The 19163-nt window shown below is 54.9% G+C and overlaps 1 protein-coding gene across 2 annotated transcripts in view; it reads right to left on the reverse strand.

The window, feature by feature from the left end:
- Positions 1 to 12020: 12020 nt before the first annotated feature.
- KCNK3 (potassium two pore domain channel subfamily K member 3) overlaps positions 12021 to 19163 on the reverse strand; it is a 40818-nt gene continuing 33675 nt past the window's right edge. Inside the window, exons 2-3 of one of the 2 annotated variants that reach the window (XR_012325778.1) lie at positions 15726 to 17029; positions 12021 to 12816 (exon numbers count right to left, since the gene is read on the reverse strand). Coding sequence is in view for 1 of the 2 variants with exons in the window: in XM_033838899.2 (XP_033694790.1) it covers positions 16122 to 17029 (908 nt within the window). In the remaining variant the exon portion in view is untranslated. Of the gene's footprint in view, positions 12817 to 13773; positions 17030 to 19163 lie in introns of those variants that run through there. The other variant, XM_033838899.2, reaches the window with a different exon arrangement.

A 19163-nucleotide genomic window follows, 5' to 3' on the forward strand; every position in this document is an offset into this window, starting at 1 on the left:
GGGATCTTCGTTGTGGTGTGCAGATCTTTAGTAGCGGCATGGGGAATCTTTTAGTTGCTGCATGCAGGTTCTTAGTTGCGGCATGTGTGATCTAGTTCCCTGACCAGGGATTGAACCCCCGGCCCCCTGCATTGGGAGTGCGGTGTCTTAACCACTGGACCACCAGGGAAGTCCCCAAGATAGCTTGTTAAGTGCCCTGTGCAGGAAAAGTTATCATTTGTGTAAAAAAGTTAAAAAAAAATCTTTGTAAATTACAAAGATTACTCTGGACAGACGTAGAAACTGATAATCCCAGAATTTGGCAGTAGAGGGCTAAAAGACTCATTTTTCATCACATACCCTTTTGCTACCTTTTGGATTTCATACCGTATGTACCTTTACCTATTCAAAAATGATAAACAGAATAAAGGATGCAGTACCAGGAAGATGGTGCACCTGTGAACGGGACACTTCATTTTCACAACTACCAGAATTGAGACCTTCTCCCAGACACACAGCTTCCCTGAAACTGTGTGGGAAGTTTGGGAAGCCCCGTCTTGCTGCCCAAGAGCTGGGTTATGGTCCTGAGGACTGAATACTGACTTGCTGTGTGCTTGTAGGCTGGTCACTTCCCCTCTCTGAACTTCAGTTGGACCACCTGACAACCTAAGGGCCTCCCAGATCCTGGGCTCTGCCCCTGCAGGTTGGCCAATACGAGGTTCACCACACAGCCACTAGATGGTGTGCTGCCCCTACTGCTAAAGGAGAGATGCTGAGGCTGGGGCCCATCCAGCTTTTTAAAATGTTTGTGAGTCACGTGAGGAAACTTTAACATCAAAAAGCATCTGCCCCAGGAGTATCTTGGGCATTGTAAGGTAAGTGATTCAGAGAGATGCAGAATAACAAAAAGAGGGGCTGAGGACTCAGCTTCTCTTGGGGTCAAATGGTGGAGGGTCCAGTCAAGTGTCCTCAGCCACGATGGGAGAGTAGACTGCTTAAGAGGTTGGCAGGACCCCAGGCCTGGCACAAGGTTTCAGACTCCCTGTCAGTTTAGGGATTCCTTGGCTGGGGCAGACGGCCTTGAAGGGCATGGGCTGTGGAATCAATGGTGGGCAGGTCTGTTGACCTCTTTGAGCCTCTGTTTCCCATTTGCAAAGCAGGTATAATAGTCATAGCTACCCTATAGGGTTGATGTGGCAAATAAACAATTCTATGTAGTTCCCTTAGTAGTCTCTGACCTTGACACATCAGAAGAGCTCAGTAAATGTAGCTTTCGTGCATATAAAGAGTGGAGACTCAGCCGCGTCTATGGAGGACACCCCGGGGACTGATATCCATGACCGAGCCCAGATGGAAGGCAGGAGGGCTTCTCGGAGAAGGAGGTTCCCCACGTGAGGCAGCAGTATTCTGAACTATTTTGCAGATGGAGCTAATCACTGCTGGGCTCAGAAGGCCTTCCCTAGCCATCCAATGTAGACGTTTCCCAGATTTTACTTTTTATGTGGACATTTGAGGAAAGTATTGCCTATCTTTGCTTGAAAGCGGTTCTGTTTAAACGTTATAAAATGTAAACGCTATGGAATAAGAAGGGAGGGTGGTCTTTTAAAGATGTTTTTGGCCAAAGCCAGCATTTGAAATGGCTGGAAATCAGTAGGACTGTTAATGTGTAATTTTTAATGACTCCAGGCAAACGACCTTTTCTCCACAGCAGAGATGGGTTTTAGCCTGAGGGGGCAGGCAGGGCAAGTGTGTCAGGGGAGGACGTGTTCTCCTGAGTGAGACGTGACCGTGTGGGCGGGGGCATCAGACCTCCTAGCTCTCTTTCCCGCTGAGCGGCTCCCTCAGCTATGGAGGTGCCTGGAGGAAGGGGCGTCCTTTTTCCCCACACGATGGGGGTGTTTTTCACCACATGAGGTTGTGCCTCCCAGAAGGGGTGCCTTTGATTCCACCAAGGGGAATCAACCAGCTTGCTTTAGGCCTGAGAGAGTCGAGTGGAAATAGGTTTTCCTTTCTCCAACGTAGGGAGACCTGCGAGAGATCTTTACTGAAAGCAGCAGATCCCAGCCTTTCTCACTTTCTTTCTCCAAAACAGTGCTTCCAAAAGGTTCCTGTAAAAATGCAGATTCCCAAGTTGATCGCTTGGAGATTCTCAAAGGGTGGGTCTGGTGAGTTGGTCCTGGCTGGCCTGGGCTGTCTCCACACCATCTGATGAGGGGACTCCTGTGTGAGGAGCCCTGGGGCGAGGGCCGGGGGTCAGCATTGAATGATCCCAGAAGCATGGGCTGGAGAGAGGCAGCTGAAGGACCGCAGAGGCCCCATCTCAGGGCTGCTGGCTGAGCAGGTGAGCTTGGGCAATTCCTTCCAGAAGCAAAGAGCAGCGTGGTGCAGGCTGAGGGCAGTGAGGTGCAGTGGGAAGGACACTGCATTTTCAGTCCGGGCTTTGCTCCTTCCCACCTGTGTGACCTTGAGCAGAACATTCAACCTCCCTGAATCTTGGCTCATCTGTAAAGTGGGGAGAGTGATTCCTGCCTTGTACAGTGCTGGCATCTGGTAGGTATTCAACAGTCGTGGCTGTTCTTTTCCCTGTAGTAGAGAATTTTAACCTGGCCATGGACCCCTGGGGGACAGGCTTCAGGGTATCTGCCTGTGCTGTGGGAACAGGGGATGGGGTGAGCCTATGCCCCTCGTAACTCTGCCCAAACACAGCCTCTCCCTGCCAAGGACCCCCTGGGCCAGCCGGTCCGGGCCTCTCCCTGATTCTTATTCTCTCAGTTCAGAGCTGCTGAAAGTACAGATTCCTGTGACCGCCTCCTTGGTCCTTCTCAGGCCTCAGTTTCCTGATGGGTGAAATGAGGCAGGTTGAGCCTTTGGGGTTCCTTCTAACTCTGGTCAAATCTTGTGCAGTGATTAATTCTGCCCTAGGCAGACTGAGGCAGGGAAAGGCAAGCCCCCTGTGATGCTTTACAGCTCTGCTGAAGACGGGACCTGGGCCTGTGCTGACTCCCCGGCAGCTCCCAGTGCATCCTCGGTGACACGGGACACTGTCCGCATGCGAGAGTCAGATGTTTCCCCATGAACCGACAGGAAGGAAGGGAGAAGTGCTCTCCACAATTGTTAAAACCAGAGAGGCCTTTCAGGCCGAGACTGGCTCTGCCACTTTCCTTGTATGACTATGGACACGTTATTTCAGCAGTGAGTCTCCTCATTTACAAAATTGAAGGGCAGGATAAGGTGGTCCCTTTGGGGCCTCTCCGTAATGGCAGACCCATGAGGCTGGGACAGTTTGGTCCTGCCCTGGGCTGTCTGTAAATTTCCTCGTAAAGATCCATCCTGTCCTCATGCTTTCTGGGCCCTTCTTGAGGTTGGCTTGGAAGCTGAAGCTCCCTCCTCCTAAGCGTTTTAGCTGTGGTGCTTTAGACAAGTCCACAGGCCTAGCTGAAGCATGCAACCCTTATTTGTAGAGTTGGACCGCTTCGCAGGTTCAGGGAGGAGATGAAGGGGTCAACTGTGCAGTGATGCGCAGTTGAGATGAACAAGGTTAAGATGGTTCAAGGTGAACAAGGTTGAACAAAGTTAACAAGGTTCATCTTAACACCCCAGGTAGCTGCTATTCATTTTTGGTGCTTGAATTGAAAACAGGATGACAGCAGTCTGGTCCAGGCAGACAGCTGGCCCAACATCCCGGAAGCCCATTCATTTGCCCATCCCTACTCCCAGCCCAGAGCTGGCCCTGGGGGAGGTGGTCTCTTGGGGGAGGGACTTGGGTCTTCTGAGTTTCCTCAGCTGCTGGGTTGTGGAAGAGCCAAGTGGACATGTGGTACCTGCCTGCCCCTCCTGGCCTCATACACTCCTACAGGCCTGTGTTCCTCCTTCCTGCCCTGGAGGCAGGGCTGCTGGGGCTACTGCTGCCGCTGGAGGATCTGATCTGTGGGTTGGGAGCACCTGTGAAACATGAGGCCGGGGAAAGCCAGGGAGATTCCATCACAGGGTTTTGAAAATCTTCCCCCTTCCTAGCTGTGCCACAGGTCCTCCTTGGCCTCCCTGGCTGGCGAGGGGAGTAAATTGTTCTCAGCTCTGGAAGCAGCAGCTGGGGCATCCCAGGCCCTCCCAGCTCTTGGAGAAGAGCCTGCTATGTGCCCTGCCACTCCCCTGTCCAGGCTGGTACAGAGATGGAGCAGTCCTTCCAGAGAGCAGTTGCATCCGTCAGGACAGAGTGGAGGTCCCTGTACTTTGCTGCCAGGCATATTTTCTGAAACTCTAAATTACATGCATTGTTCCTTTGCCCTGGCTCCCTGCTGCCTGTGGAATAATATACCCACACACCCCGGCCTGGTGGATGCATCCAGGGTCCCTCTTCCACTCTCCTCCTCTTTCCCCTCTTCTTTCTCCCTCCACAGGTCCACAACCATCTTTTGATGCCTGTTAAGTGTAGGTACCTGTGAGGCTCCAGAGATATAACCACGAAGGAGATGGACACAGAGCTCCCCTCTCAGCCCCACGCCCTCCCCATCCCAAGCAGCCCTGGGCTCTTCCCATTGTTCTGGATCCTTCTGAGAGCCTTGCCTTGTCTGAGCCTTCATTCAAGCTCCTGCCTCTGCAGTGCCTTTGCCATTTGCTACATCCCAGCCTTCCTTCCAGGCTCCATCAGGGCCAGCTCTACTCCATGTCCATCCCCTCCCCGGCCCGCATCAGCCCCCTCCCCTCCCCAGCATGTGTGCATACCTGCAAAACCAACAGCACAATCAAGACCGTGAATATACCCCTCACGCCAAATCTTTCCTGTGCCCCTTTTTAAAGTGCCCCTCCTGGCGCTGTAAACCATCGATTTGCTGTCTGTCCCTCTAGACCAGTTTACACTTCCCAGAGTTTTAAATGGATGGACTTCTACAGTGTGTCCTCTCTGTCTGACTTCTGTGATCTTTTGTGACTCATCCACGTTGCACGTATCACTGGTTCATCCCTTCCTGTTGCTGAGTGGTAACTAGTTCTCGGCGTGGAAATGCCCAGTTGGTTTATGCATGTACCTGCTGGTGGACGTCTGGGTTGTTCCTGGGTTTTGCTGTTACAAATAAAGCTCGGCAGCTTGTGCTGATAGGGAAGGAGCACTACTCGGGAGCTGGCAGCCCCCCCGGCTCTGTTACCCACTCCCTGTGTGCAGGACCCTCTCCTCGCCGAGCCTCAGCGTTCGCTTCTGGAACGTAAAGAGCACTCATGGGTCCTAAGGTGCCTCCAGCCCTGACAGCTTCTGTCTTTACGTGTCTGCATTGTCCCGGCCTCCCAGGGCCTGCTCCACCCCACTGTGCTCATGGTGATGGGAGGGCCCGCGCAGAGTCTGGGCCTGGTTAGGACCAGGGTGCTCTGGGCACAGCGCTGCCCAAGCCTTGCTCCAGAGCCCCGAGGAGGAAGCTCCGGTTCCTCCTCCGTTCCAGTGGCCTCAGGTGAAGGACTTTGGAATTAGAAAGGACTGCCTGACTTGTGCATGAATCCCCTGCAGTGTTCGTCCAGGCTCTGCTCCAGGGACCGGAGTCTTTGCCTCCTGTGGCAACCCCACTCACTGTTGGCAGCAGACAGCGGACCCTCAGGGTCTACCCGCCTTAGAAGCTGGGGGGCCCGGGCAGGGGAGGTGGAGCTAGGTCTGCCCCTGTTCTCCCTGCCCGGCTCACTGGCTCCCTCCCTGCCTCCCAGCAGCCCCAGCAGTGCCCTACTTAGACCCCAGGGAGGGGTCAGCCCATCTGTTCCGCCAGCGATGGGCTGGAGGGGCGGGGCAGCAGCAGATTCCTATCGCATCTGTGGTGCCAGATCTGGAAGATTAATCCCAAATCAGTCAGGTCTTGGGAACACTGGACTCGTTTCCCTGCAGCCTGATTTCCCCCTCTCCCCCTCTTCCCCCCTCCTCCGCCCTCCTCTTGCCCTCAACGTGCTACTCCCTCCCGGGGGCTCAGGGAGGGCTGTGCTCAGGCTTACCCTGTCTTCCAGAGGCTGCTGAAGCAGCAGCCGGTCCCTAACTGCCTGGGAGGGAATCTGGGAAGGTGAGAAAACAGAGCAGCACAGCTACCCAGAGGGTATGGTGGCCAGTTTGGAAGGTGGAACCACAGCCTCGGGGTCAGAAACTGGTTCTGCCACTTACTGGTTGGTTGGGTGTCTTTAGGCAAATGGTGTGGCCTCCCTCACCTCCTCTCCTCACCCAGGGGATGGAGACAGTTGATGTGATGAGGGTTGTGATGAGGTTCTGGTAACACATCTAGCCCAGCTCCTGGCGCTTGCTTAATACATGTTCTGTGCTCCACCCACCCCAGCCCCAGCTGACCTCAGGGTCCTGGACGTCAGCAGCTTCCCGTGGCAGAGCTCAACACTTAAGGTCATCTGAGTACTCCAGTGACTGCCCTCCCGCCCCCCCACCCCCCCACCACCACCTCAGGGACAGACCAGTTGCCTGAGAGAGGAGCTGAGTCTGAGCCGGGAAGGGGATGAACGGGCGGTGCTCAGCTCTGGGGCTGGGGCTGGGGTGTGGCTGGGCAGAGCTGAGCTCAATGATGATGCCCAAACGAGTCGGTGGAGGGAGGGGGGAAGAGGAGGGGGGAAGAGGGTGAAGGCTGAGCTAGGCGGGGAAGCACCTGCTATTTTCAGCAAGTCCAAATCCCCAGCCCAGGTCACTGACATCCCGGGAGACTGGAGAGCTATGGACTGGAGCCTCATCACCTGTGAGCGTTGATTAAACAGACAGTTTTAGAGCACAGATAAAAGGAAGTGGTAAGTGGCTGGAGCCAGTAACAGTTCACCAAGAACATGCTGGAATAAATGTCGTCCTAAATTAAGGATCCTCTATTCGGTCTTGTTCTCTTTGATATTTTCATCAAAGGCTTGAATAATGGCACAGAAAGCTGGATTATCAAATCTGTGGGTGACACAGAGCTGGGAGAGAGCGGGAGTAGATTTAACAGTGGAACCAGGCTTCAACACCCAGAACATCATCAAAAGCCTGGAACCAACCAGATGAGATTCTAGTAGCGCTAAGTCAGCAAGATCTTGCACTGACATTAGGAAAAGTAGGGCTTCCCTGGTGGCGCAGTGGTTGATAGTCCGCCTGCCGATGTGGGGGACACGGGTTCGTGTCCTGGTCCGGGAGGATCCCACATGCCGCGGAGCGGCTGGGCCCGTGAGCCATGGCCGCTGAGCCTGCGCGTCTGGAGCCTGTGCTCCGCGACGGGAGAGGCCACAACAGTGAGAGGCCCGCGTACCACAAAAAAAAAAAAAAGAAAAGCAGCTGCTCAGCTACCTCTCAGGAAAGATCTGGCTTGAAAGGTACATAACAGGCATTGACTTTTTCTCTTACCCTGGCATTTGCTACCTGGCATATGCACACTCAAGGGCAAAGAGATGTCCTCAGTCTTCCCCAGCCTGGATAAATAAGCAGGACATCAGAGAGAGGAGGGAGAATCACTTTAGCTCTGAGTTGTCAATCTGGGGGAAGAGCGCTGTGGCTCCCTCCTCTGCAGCCTAGCCAGGTTGGGGCAGCGGGCTCCCGGGAATCCCTCATTGAAACTACCAGAAGGGGAGACAGCATCTTCTTCCCAGGTTGGATGTCTCCTTAGATATAAACTTGCTGCTCCATCTTCTGCTTATTTGAACAAGGGTGAAGAGCATTGGGGAGGGGTGGCAGGGGTTCCTGGGGGCCGTCTGTACTCCCACTGACTGGCATGGTCAGGATGTGGGAGTGTCCTGTGGACCAAGTGGACACTAGAAGTTGGCTGGGCCACCTTTGGATTTTTACAGTGCTCTGCCCAAGGCTGCGGGGCCAGAGGAGGCTGCGGGGGGACCCCCACGGGCTAGAGCCTGTGGGGACATTGGGTTGCCCCTCCGTGGAACAGGGTGACAAAGAGGCTCCTGTGTGGGTTCTGAAAACCCCACACTGAGCCCTGGAGAGCCAGCACTGGGAGCCAGGCCACACGGAGGGCTTCCATTGTCTTTTTTTTTTTTTTTAAGTCTTTATTGAATTTGTTACAGTATTGCTTCTGTTTTATGTTTTGGTTTTCTGGCCATGAGGCATGTGGGATCTTAGCTCCCTTACAGGGAAGGGAACCTGCACCCCCTTCACTGGAAGGCAAAATCTTAACCACTGGACCACCAGGGAAGTCCCTCCATTGTCTTTTTTTTTTTTTTTTTTTTGCTGTACGCGGGCCTCTCACTGCCATGGCCTCTCCTGCCGCGGAGCACAGGCTCCGGACACGCAGGCTCAGCGGCCATGGCCCACGGGCCCAGCCGCTCTGCGGCACGTGGGATCCTCCCGGACCAGGGCACGAACCCGTGTCCCCTGCATCGGCAGGCAGACCCCCAACCACTGCGCCACCAGGGAAGTCCCTCCATTGTCTTTTTTTTTTTTTTTCCTCCATTGTCTTTTTAATTCCTCTCCCCAGCCTGAGACTGTGGAAGGGCCAGAAATAGAAGGAGGGGGCTGGGGAGAAGAGCATGCCTCCTCCCCTTTCTAAGTCCCTTCGGCTGAAGGATGGTCTATTCTGGGAACAGGGAGAATATGAGCATTAAAATGGATCTGAGATTAAAGTTTTAAACTGGACTAGACTGGCCTGGACTTCCTTATACCCAAGAGCGACCACAAAGCTCTGGGATTAGCCCCAGCTGATATTTAAGAGACAGGAATGGGAGCTCAAGCTAGTGTTGCTAAAGGCCGTGAAGGGAGGAAGAACAAAGCCATTTCTCCCTTGGGGTCCACCAGGTTCAGACAGTACAATAATCCTGTTGCAGGAGCCTGAGGGCCATGGGGCTTTCAGCTGCCAGTAATGGAAAACCCATCTGGGTCTTACACTTTTTGTCTCCTGTGACGAGACGGCCTGAGGTCAGGGGTTCCAGGGGCCGCTCACTGTCACAGTGACAAATAAGCTCTCCACCTTCTCCTTCTGCCATCCCCACTGTGCCCACGATGTCTTCTCTCATGGCTGTCACTATTCCAGGCATCACGCATAGACCTGGCAAGTTCCAGTCAAAGTAGAGTGGCATTTCCTCCCTTGTGATTTCTTTCAGGAAAGCCTCTCGCAGTAGCCCCCAGCAGACTTCTCTGAAGAACCCATTAACCAGAATGGAACACACTCGTACTAATTCAGTCTTTGGAAAGCTGCCTGAGGTCACCGTGATTGGCTTATTTCCTGGAACAGGAGTTGAGGGAGGGTCAGCACCTGAGGAATGTCTCCCTCTGCCATCAAGGCAGAAGGGCGCAGGGATGGCCCTTGATCAGGTAACCAGTAGTGTCTGTCACAGTGGTTCACACGACAAGCTCCGGGAAAGTTTTGCTGGGCTGCAAGCTCAGCGTGAGGCGGCTGCCCATGTGTCAGATGTGCTCTTAGGCGGCGTTAATAGGAAGATCCAGAGCAAGGGAGGGGACGCTCGTCACCTCTGTGCAGCTGGACCACACATGAGGGATCAAACTCCTGGGGAAGAAGTAACCTGAAGCTCTTCCAGAGGAGGGCTGTGAGAGGTCTAGATGTACTGTTTATGGAGGTGTGGCTGAAAGAATAGGACATTTAACCTGGAGGAGACTTAGAGGTACCTGTCTACGTGGGGAGCCATCTTGAATCCTTTAGAGCAATGCCCGAAACAGACGGAATTACTCCCTGTGGCTCCAGAAGGCACAGCCAGAACTGGAAGCAGTTCTTGTCTCAATAGAAAGGATATGGTCAACGTCTCCATGTGGTCATTAGAGCTGCTTTTCAGTGAATGAAGGGGCGGCCTCGGAGAGCAAGGGTCCTGTAAACCGAGGCTGTATGGCCTGGTAGGGAAGATGTTGAGGCAGTTCTTATTTTGTGGGGAGGCTGGACTAGATGTATTCCAGGCACGGATGTGCCCTGGAAAGTGCCTGAGCATTACAGCCAGAGGGTCCTGGGTGCGGCTTTGCCACTTACTATCTGTGTGACCTCGGGCAAGTCACTTAACCTCTCTGAGTCTTACCTTTCTCATCTACCAAAATGAGGGTAACAGCACCTGCCTCACAGGGTGGTTGTGAGATTTGTAAAGTCTGTGGCACACAGTAGGTGCTCAATAATGAACACACCCTTGATTCTCCGGCATGTCCTTTACCTTTGGAGAGAGGCTGGCACAGTACTTCTGGCAGCCAAAAGTTTCCTTAGAAGTTTTGGTGGCCTGAAATAAGGGCAGAATGAGAGTTTTTACGACAAAGGTGAGGCCCAAGCACAACACAGCCCAGGCCAGGCTCCCTGCCCCAGCGGCACCCTCAGTCTCCCCAGCTGGACCTGTGCAATCTGGAAGGACAGTACCTCTCAAACCCTGATGCTGGGTCCAGAACAAGCCCAGGGCTGTGGGCCTTCTTCCTACCACTCTGATCCGGTAGTCAGAGCAGAATACTCTGTAGTCAGGGAGGACCTGTTCACGTGTTCCCTCTTCAGGGAGGAAGAGTGTTGACTTAGGGACTTGGCCTGGGTCAAAGGCACGACCTTCTCCCGGGGATCTTATGGCCCTTCCAGCTGAAGGGCGGGGCTTGTTATTAAGGGCATTGTCCTGCCCTTAATCCAAAGTCCATGGCTCTGGACAAAGTTGCTCAGGGCTCATGGTGAAGTGGGTAAAACGTTCATGACTCCTTGTCTCCTTCTGCTAATAGGTTCTGTGAGTCACATCCGCCTGGGCCTCCCCAACCCATGGGAACCAGCCTGGCACACTGTGGGGGACACTTGGGGCCCAGAGGTACTGGGGCACACAGGGAGCTGTGGCCCGGCACAACCATCAACAATATGGAAGTGAATGTGGAACAGTGCCGGCTCTCAGGACCTCAAGTCTTTCTTTAGTTCTGTCATCTGTAAAATGGGAGCGTTAATTCTCACCTAAATCACAGAGCTGTCCAACGAACCAACGAGAGAATGAAGTGAGAGGGCTTTGTAAATGGAAAAGGCCGTTAGCGTGGACTTTCGGGGAGTTCACGGCCAGAGAAGATCATGGAGTCAATTCCATCACAGCCCCCGTCCTAAGGGTGGCACTACCCACAAGGCCCTCCCCTGCAGCTGGGTGAGTGGGGGCGGGGCTGTGCGTCTCCTGGTGTGTGTCCAGATGTAGATGTGCGAAATTTCCAGCATGAGTGAGAGTGACTCAACCTCAGAGATTAGCAATTAGCAGCTTTCATCTGAAATCAGAGTCAGAGAAGGCTGGGCCTCTGCTCTGTGTGGGTGTGTGGGGAGGAAGTGTGGAAAGCGAGGCTATCGGATACCAATCCTGGCTACACCGCTATCTTGCCTCCTGACCTTGAGCATCTCACTTCCTCTCTCTGAACCAAAATTGCTTCCTCTGAGAAAGAGGAGCCGGACCACAAATCTAGAGGAGTGTGTGTGTGCGTGTGTGTGTGTGTGTGTGTGTGTGCGTGTGATGCTTTGCAAACTTTGACCGAGGTGATGGCAGTGCCTGAGGCTGTTGTCCCAGCATCATTGGGCAAGAGGAGGGGACCGTGTCCACTACAGACTGGGCTGTTCAGAGGCCCCTAGGGAAATGAAGTCTCAGCCTTCTAGGCTGAACCCAGCTTCGGGAGAGACAGGGGGGCTTAAGCGTCATGCTACTCAGTGCGGACGGCGAGGTGTGCCCTGAGGTGGGGCTGTTGCTTTTCTCCTCTGACAGTGTGTCTGTTCTGAAGTTCTTCCCTGGCCCTAGACATCCCTTCCCTGCCCTTGGCTTCCTGAGATAAGTTGTAGTGAAGCTAAAAGAAAGAAAGAGCTGAATGGTCCTATCTATGGGATGCGGGGACTGAAGATGGGACAGAATTTCTTGGCTGCCTCAGGACCTGTCATCTTTGAAGGGAGACATTTTTAGGTTATAGGCTCCCCACTCACCAAGATTCTGAATACGAAATGACACGTCCTAAACAGCTCTGCGGCTTCCACCAAACTTTTGCTGAAGACGTGGACCACCTGGGGACAGGACGCAGCAAGGTGGCTGAGAGCTTACGCCTCGGAGTCATCGGGCCTGGGCTCAAATCCCAACTCTGCCACCAGCCCACCGCCTGATCTTGGCAAGTGAGCTACTCCGAGCCTTGGTTTGAGCTAACGTGTAATAGGGAATAAAACAGGTATTTCATAATGTCACGGCCTTCAGTTATAGAAGGACTTATAAGCTCAGCTCCTTTTGGAGTTTATTGAGGGGGTAGGATCAAACGTCTCTCTTCATCAGACAGGTTTCACTAGATCAGCGTTTCCCAAAGCGTGCTCTGTGGGACCCGGGGTGTGAGGAGATGTCGTGCAAACGAAGGGCTGGTGCTGGGAGTGATTTTGGGCAATGCTGTGAGTTTAAGCACAGGTAAACAGCTGGGTCTGCTGTTGGGCTTTTCAGAACCTTCACTGGGCTAAGATGTCTCGGGAAGCTCCACACTTGAGCGATCTGTGCAGTGTATCTGACCAAGGAACTCTTTTCGCCACAAGGTATAGCATGGGACACGTTTTGGGAAGCGTTCCATTGCAGACCCTTTTCTCTCTCAGCTCCCAGGAAGCTTCTGTTTCCATCTGAGGCTGGCGCAGAGGAACCACTTCAGTCAGAGTCTTGGTATATTTATACCACACCCCGCTCTGGGGTGCTGGTTTTCTATTTTTGTTTTGCTGTACATATATTTTTTTTAGTGCAGGATGCCTCAGAGGCTGTGTGGAAGTGAGGAGGGTGGGGATGGCATCACCTGGAGATAAAGAGCCCACGGTAGGACCAAGGGCAATTCTGAGCCATTAGGAGCTGTGGGCAGGGGCTGGGGTGCAGGTCACTGCAGCCACGATTCTGATCACCCCTCGGAAGACTGGGATGACTGCAGCCCCTTGGGGAATTCCTTCGAATTCTGATTATTTCACCCTAGGCAATGAAGAAAGGAGGGCAAGCATCAGCAAGTTTATGTCCTGTAGGAACTGCCTAGGAAAGTCAAAGCGATATTGGACTGGCCACTGCTGACCTCAAAAATGACATCGTTTAACTTAGCTCTTCTAAGAAAGACAGAGGCAGATAGGCCGTGGGCAGGAAGCCCTGGCTTTTGATGAGATGGTCTTGGGGGCGGTGAGCCAAGGGGAGCTCAGGGCCGGTTGTGCCGTGGTCACCCCCAGGGCCGAAGGCCAATCAGTGTGTCCCAGGGGCCTGCCTGCAGCTGCAAGGAGCAGCCAGGAGCGCCGTCACACAAGGCTTGGCCGTGTCCTGCCTCCTGCATGTGCCACCACTTCTTTCTTCGACCCCTGGATCCCCAGTAAATAGGTCTCTCTCTGTATTTTTCAACTGACCTATGTGGGTGGGTGGGAGGACTGGGACAAAGTAGCCTTACCCACACTGCCTTTATTTCTCTAGTGTATTTCAATCTGCAGGGAGCAAACCATTAGTGGGGAGAGAAATCAATTTAGTGGGTTGTGACCAGCATTTTATAACATGAACTAGAATAGAAAGTATTAGAATGCATTGGCTGTAGTAGGGGTTGAGTATTGCTTCATGAAAGAAAGACAGACGGGGAGACAGGCATGGGTTGTGGGGTCAAAGGCCACTGTGGATCGTACTCAGTGGCACCTGGAAGCCACTGGCTCGCTGATTCCAGGCGCTAGCACCGCTGCAGGATGCATCTGCTTCCGGGTCTATCCTGGGCTCTGGGGCCCAGTCCCAGGCTGTGTTGTCCCTCCACACCCGGAGGAAAATGTACCTGGAAGAGAGGTGCCCGCAATGTATCTCACCCCTGAGCTGCGTCTGCTGGGTGTGTCCTCAGACCGCAGAGGGGGAGTGGCCACTCCCTGGCAGTGCCAAGGGTACACGATGACAGAGGCAGCTGAGCCTGACCCTGGTCTCCATGGACAGCATTTATTAGGCGCCATTCTCAGTGTGAAGACAGATAGGCAGGAGGGGCTGAAGGGAGGCCGTGGCAGCTGCGGCCTGTGGGGTCCAGGGGCTGCCCGGGGTGAGGGTGTGGGCGCAGGGGCATGTCACCCACACGTATTGCATATTCTGTGGCAGTGTGCCCAGGCATAAGGCATTGGGGAAGCAGAAAGGCTGCCTTCAGTGGGAGGGGGTGAGGGAGAAGCAACACCGGCCTTCCAGTTCCCTAGGAAAGACCTGGCCGGAGACCGAGCAGTCTGCCGTGCTCTGCGAGGGCCATTCGGCCTCCCTCCCCACCATCTCCCTACAACTTTGGTCGTGGCTCCCTTGGGACTGACGGGACAGGACCCCTCGAGGGCAGGGTCGCACACTGGACAGAGGCACCCCAACATAAACACAGAGGGCAGCCCCGGCTCCTGGGCCCTGCTCTCTGTGGCACCTGGGCAGCCAGGACGCTCCACACTGACACGGCATTCACACACAGGCCAGGCCAGACTTCCCTCCCGTGGTGCCCAGAGGCCGGAGCGCAGGGTCAGGGTGGGGCTGAGGCTGATCCCCCTGGGGGCCCCCACTACAGCTTCCCTGAATGCCAGGGCTGGCCTCGCTCAGCAGTGTTAAGGAGCTGACACGGGAACAGTAAGAGGGGGCAGCTGGAGGGGGAGCGGCCCCTCACCCATCCCTTGATGCTGTCTGAGTCATGGTCCCAGCTCTAGCTCTGGGCCCTGACCGTGGAGCCCAGGCTCTCACCTCCAACTGCTGCTCTGTACCTGGGCTTCTGGGTTGCAGGTGGGGTAGGCAGGGGGTACACCTGGGAGGAGCGTTCCTTGCTGCAGCTATGGCTTATCTCTAGCTACTTGGGACACAGGCACCAACACTGGTTGTGGGGTCAGGGTTCACGTCCCAGGAGGATATGCCTGCCAGCTCTCTAGGCTGCTCTGCCCAATTCCCCAACTCCTAGAGCTCCAGCTCCTGGCCTTTCTGCTGTCAGCCCCAGCTCCGCTTATCTGGCCCTAAGGACTCCCCTGTTTGTAAGTAGGAAGTTCATTGACTGAGTGGTCCTACCCTGCTTCAGCAGCCCACTGAGAGCCCTGCCTCGTGGCCAAGCAGAGGAGCGGCTGAGCCCAGCACTGGCTCAGTCCTGGGCTCTGGTTCTGGTCTAAGGCCCAGTTGCCCACACAACGCCCAGGGTGTGCAGGCTGGGAACTTTGCTTTCAAAGAGCGGGAAGAGGAGTCGAAAGAAAGAGCACTTAGGCTCAGAACAAACAGCCTGGTTCTTGCTCCCCTCTGCCTTTTGCTACCTGTGTCACCTTGGGCAAGTCATGTCACCTGTCTGGGTCTCAGTGTCATCTGTAAAATGGGCATGACAACTCCTGCCCTGGTGACCTAACTGGGGTGTGGTGAGAATCAAACGAATGGGTAGTCAGGACGGGGTTTTCAAACTCATTTCACGGATCTAAGAGTCGGTTATTAGGAGCAGCGGCCAGTGATGGCAAGGAGGAAGTTTTCTGTTTGATTTCAAGGGCAGTGTCTGGAAGGCTGGACTCCCTCTGGCCCCACATGAGGATGTGACTGGAGGCCAGTTAGCTCTCACCTACCAAGGGGACCACCCTGCAGACTGTTGGACCCCTGCCTCCCCCTTCCCTTCTCCACCCCTTCTGCAGCCTGCCTGTCCTTGCTTCCATCTGCCTGCCCTCTGGGGACTAGCTTTAGGGACTGCTGGGTTTCCATTTCCTCCATAACTGCAAAGCCATGCAAAACAACACAAAAGGTAGTGGGAGACTGGGAGACACAGCTGGGGATGAGGAAGGGGAGTGGGACTGTGTGGGGTGACCTCGACAAAGACACCCTGACTTTTGGAGCCAAGGGAACGTGGGAGACCTGGCAGGACAGAGGTATAAATAGAGATGCAAACTTACACGGAACACGAAGTTCCCTCCGTAAGGGACAGGGGGAGGGGTGATGGTCTGGTTACCAGCAGGGCCTCTGCGAACTGGGGAGCTCCTTATTTTTCCAAAGGGATGGGAGGCTCCCAGCTTCTGCCTTCCCTCCCCGACCAACCCCCCCCCCCCAAAGTTTCACATTTCTCGGAATTTGCAGGGCGCAGATGCGGGCTCCAGGGGTCCTCAGAGCCCCGGCTCCTGCCGGCTGGTGCAAGCAGGCACAGTCGGAGATGGGGGGCGGGGGGAGGGTGGTAAGGGGTGTAGGGGCGCCAAAGGCGGCTGGGGCGGTCTCTTCGCCGACCCCGCTGCTCCTCCGGGCAGGAGCCCCCCGCCCCGCCCGCGCTCCCAGGTGCTCCAGGCCCCGCAAGGCGTTCACACGGAGCTCCTGCGCTTCATGAGGCTGCGGAAGGTGGACAGGCTGTGCAGGCCCGTGGACACGGAGCTGATGGCGGAGCGCTGCGCCCCGCTGCAGAGGCAGCGGTGCGAGGGCGTGTCGCTGTAGCGGCCGCCCCCTCCCGGCGACGAGTGGCTCTGCTCGACGCACGTGTCGGACGTGGAGAGGTCCCGCGGGATGATCATGGGGATGGAGTACTGCAGCTTCTCGCGGCTCTTGTACCAGAGGCACGAGCACATGGACTGGAAGTGCAGCACCTCGGCGTAGACGTTGCGGAAGCCGCCGCCGCCTGCCGCAGCCGTGGACGAGGCGGTGTCCGTGGTGTGCGCACTGCCGCCCGCGCCGCCGGCGCCGCCTCCCGCCTGCCCGTTGCGCGTGAGCAGCGCGCGGTGCTCGGCGTCGCGCTTCTCGTCCTCGGCGTTCATGGTCATGAAGCGCAGCACCACGAGGTTGAGGAAGGCGCCGATGACCGTGAGGCCCGTGAGGATGTAGACGAAGCTGAAGGCCACGTACTGCGGCTGCGTCTGCAGCGCCTGGTCCTTCTGCAGCGCCACGTAGTCGCCGAAGCCGATAGTGGTGAGCGTGATGAAGCAGTAGTAGTAGGCCTGGAAGAAGGTCCAGTGCTCGTAGTAGGAGAAGGCCGCGGCGCCGATGCACAGCGTGCTTATGCACGAGAAGAAGCCGATGAGCACCATGTTGGCCATGGACACGTCCGCGCGCCGCATGCCCAGCCCCCTCTTGGCGCGGTGCAGCAGGTACTTGACGAAGGTGTTGATGCGCTCGCCCAGGCTCTGGAACATGACCAGCGTGAGCGGGATGCCCAGCAGCGCGTAGAACATGCAGAACACCTTGCCGCCGTCGGTGCTGGGCGCTGCGTGGCCGTAGCCTGGGGGAAAAAGGGGAAGAGGAGATCAAACACGTGCTAAGGGGCTGCCCTTCCAGAAACCTGCCTCCCTTCCCCCTACTCTCCCCTCTCCTTCCCCAGCCTCGCAGAGTCTGGCCTCTTTTTCCTTTGGCCAAAGAGAAGGCGACTCACCGTTATGGGTGCATCCTTGTCCCTAGGCACTGTGCTAGTTCCTTGCTGATGATTTCTCATTTACTATCATGACCACTCCAGGGGGTAGGTAGGAAGGAAAGAGGAAGCAGGGAGGGTTAAGTGACTTTTCCGGGGTCACACTGTTTGGAGGCAGAGCAACGTGCGTTTGAATTAGAGTCTGTTTGGCTTCAAAGACCTGACCATTTTCTCTACCCAGAATAGGAGCTGACTCGTGCTGCTGTTGGGAACTTAGTCTAGAGGCAGCGTGGATAGCGTGAAACAGTACTGGCAAGTCAGTTGGGATACCTGGATTCTAGTTTAGTGTCTGTGGGCTTTGGACTTGTTCCTTCTCCTCTCTGGGCCTCGGTTTCCTTGACTATAAGGGGTGGAGGTTGGACTGAATGAGTCCTGCATCCTGTGATTCAGTGTGAAGGGAGGGACCCTGGGGGTCCTTGATGATTTCCTTGCTTCCAGCCAAAGCTTATGGGGGTAGTTCGCCCCTGGGGCCCACCAGTCTCCCAGAGGCAGCTGGCCCACCCGTGTCAGAGGAGGAGAAAGGAGACAGTGCCCTCCCCCCATGAATCAGTGCTCCAGAGTCCTCATCAAACCCTCTGTGGGGCCCTGGGATCATCCTCTATGCCTGGCCCCAATGTAGGGTCTCTCCTCATGGGGATGTGGCATTGCCTTTGTCAAAGCAAGGGCCCTGGTTGTCCTTCCAGGTGTTGCTATCACCAGTCAGACAGTCTCAACCCTATCACGCCCAGCCATGCCCCTCAGCCCTCACCCAGCCAGGAGCCAGGCAGAGGCAAAGCCTCCCTCTGAGCCAACCGTCACATGGCCTAAGTCAAGAGTTCTGCCTGGAGACCTAGAGAGGAAAGGACCCTAGATGGGAACTCAGAAGCCCTAGGCACAAGTCTGGCCCTGTCACTAGTGGCTGTGTGACCTTGAGCCAATTACTCCCCCTCTCTGAGCATGTTTCCTCATTTGTAAAATTATGCCTGCTGGTCCTGGCCCTGCTTCCTTCACCGAGCTATTAAGATATTTATTACTTTTATTAACAGGATTATTATAATAAAGTAATGCTTTCCATTTTTCCCACCTTTTAAAGCCTTATCAAAACTTAACTGAGGGCTTCCCTGGTGGCACAGTGGTTAAGAATCTGCCTGCCAATGCAGGGGCCACGGGTTTGAGCCCTGTTCCAGGAAGATACCACGTGCCGCGGAGCAGCTAAGCCTGTGCGCCACCACTACTGAGCCTGCGCTCTAGAGCCCACGAGCCACACTACGGAGCCCGCATGCCACAACTACTGAAGCCCAAGCACCTAGAGCCCGTGCTCCGCAACGAGAGAAGCCACTGCAATGAGAAGCCCGAGCACTGCAACGAAGAGTAGCCCCTGCTCGCCGCAACTAGAGAAAGCCTGCGCCCAGCAACAAAGACCCAATGCAGCCAAAAATAAAATAAATTTTAAAAAATTAAAAAAACCAAAAAACTTAAAAATGCTGCTTCTTCTCTGCAGCCATCCTGGGTTGCTCACAGCTGGAAGTGATCCCTGCTTTGAGTGGCCCTGAGAATGTTCAGCTTTGAAGTCCAGGGCCAGTACTACCACCATCCCCTACTCTGTCACTCAGGTCCCCCAACTGTAAATACATATGTACGCTAAATACTAGCTTGGGGTGGGTGGGGGTGGGCACTGCTGGACTTTGTCATGTTCTTCCCTACCTCCCCCCCCCAACTCACTGCCAGCCATGACCATGGGCTATGCCCAAAATATGTTTGTTGAATTGATGGCAAGGCAGGATGCCGTCTGCTTTGGTATGGGATCTGAATTCAAATCCTGACTCTGCCATGGACTGTGTGTTTTCTAAAAAAGAAAACCTCTCTGAGCCTTAGTTTCCACATCTGTAAAATGGGGCTCATAAGTAGCACCTGCATCACAGGACTTTTGGGGAGAAATAGGTGAGATAATGTGTATAACACTTAGCAC

Source organism: Tursiops truncatus, chromosome 14 (assembly GCF_011762595.2).
Source record: "Tursiops truncatus isolate mTurTru1 chromosome 14, mTurTru1.mat.Y, whole genome shotgun sequence".
Taxonomy (NCBI): Eukaryota; Metazoa; Chordata; class Mammalia; order Artiodactyla; family Delphinidae; genus Tursiops; species Tursiops truncatus.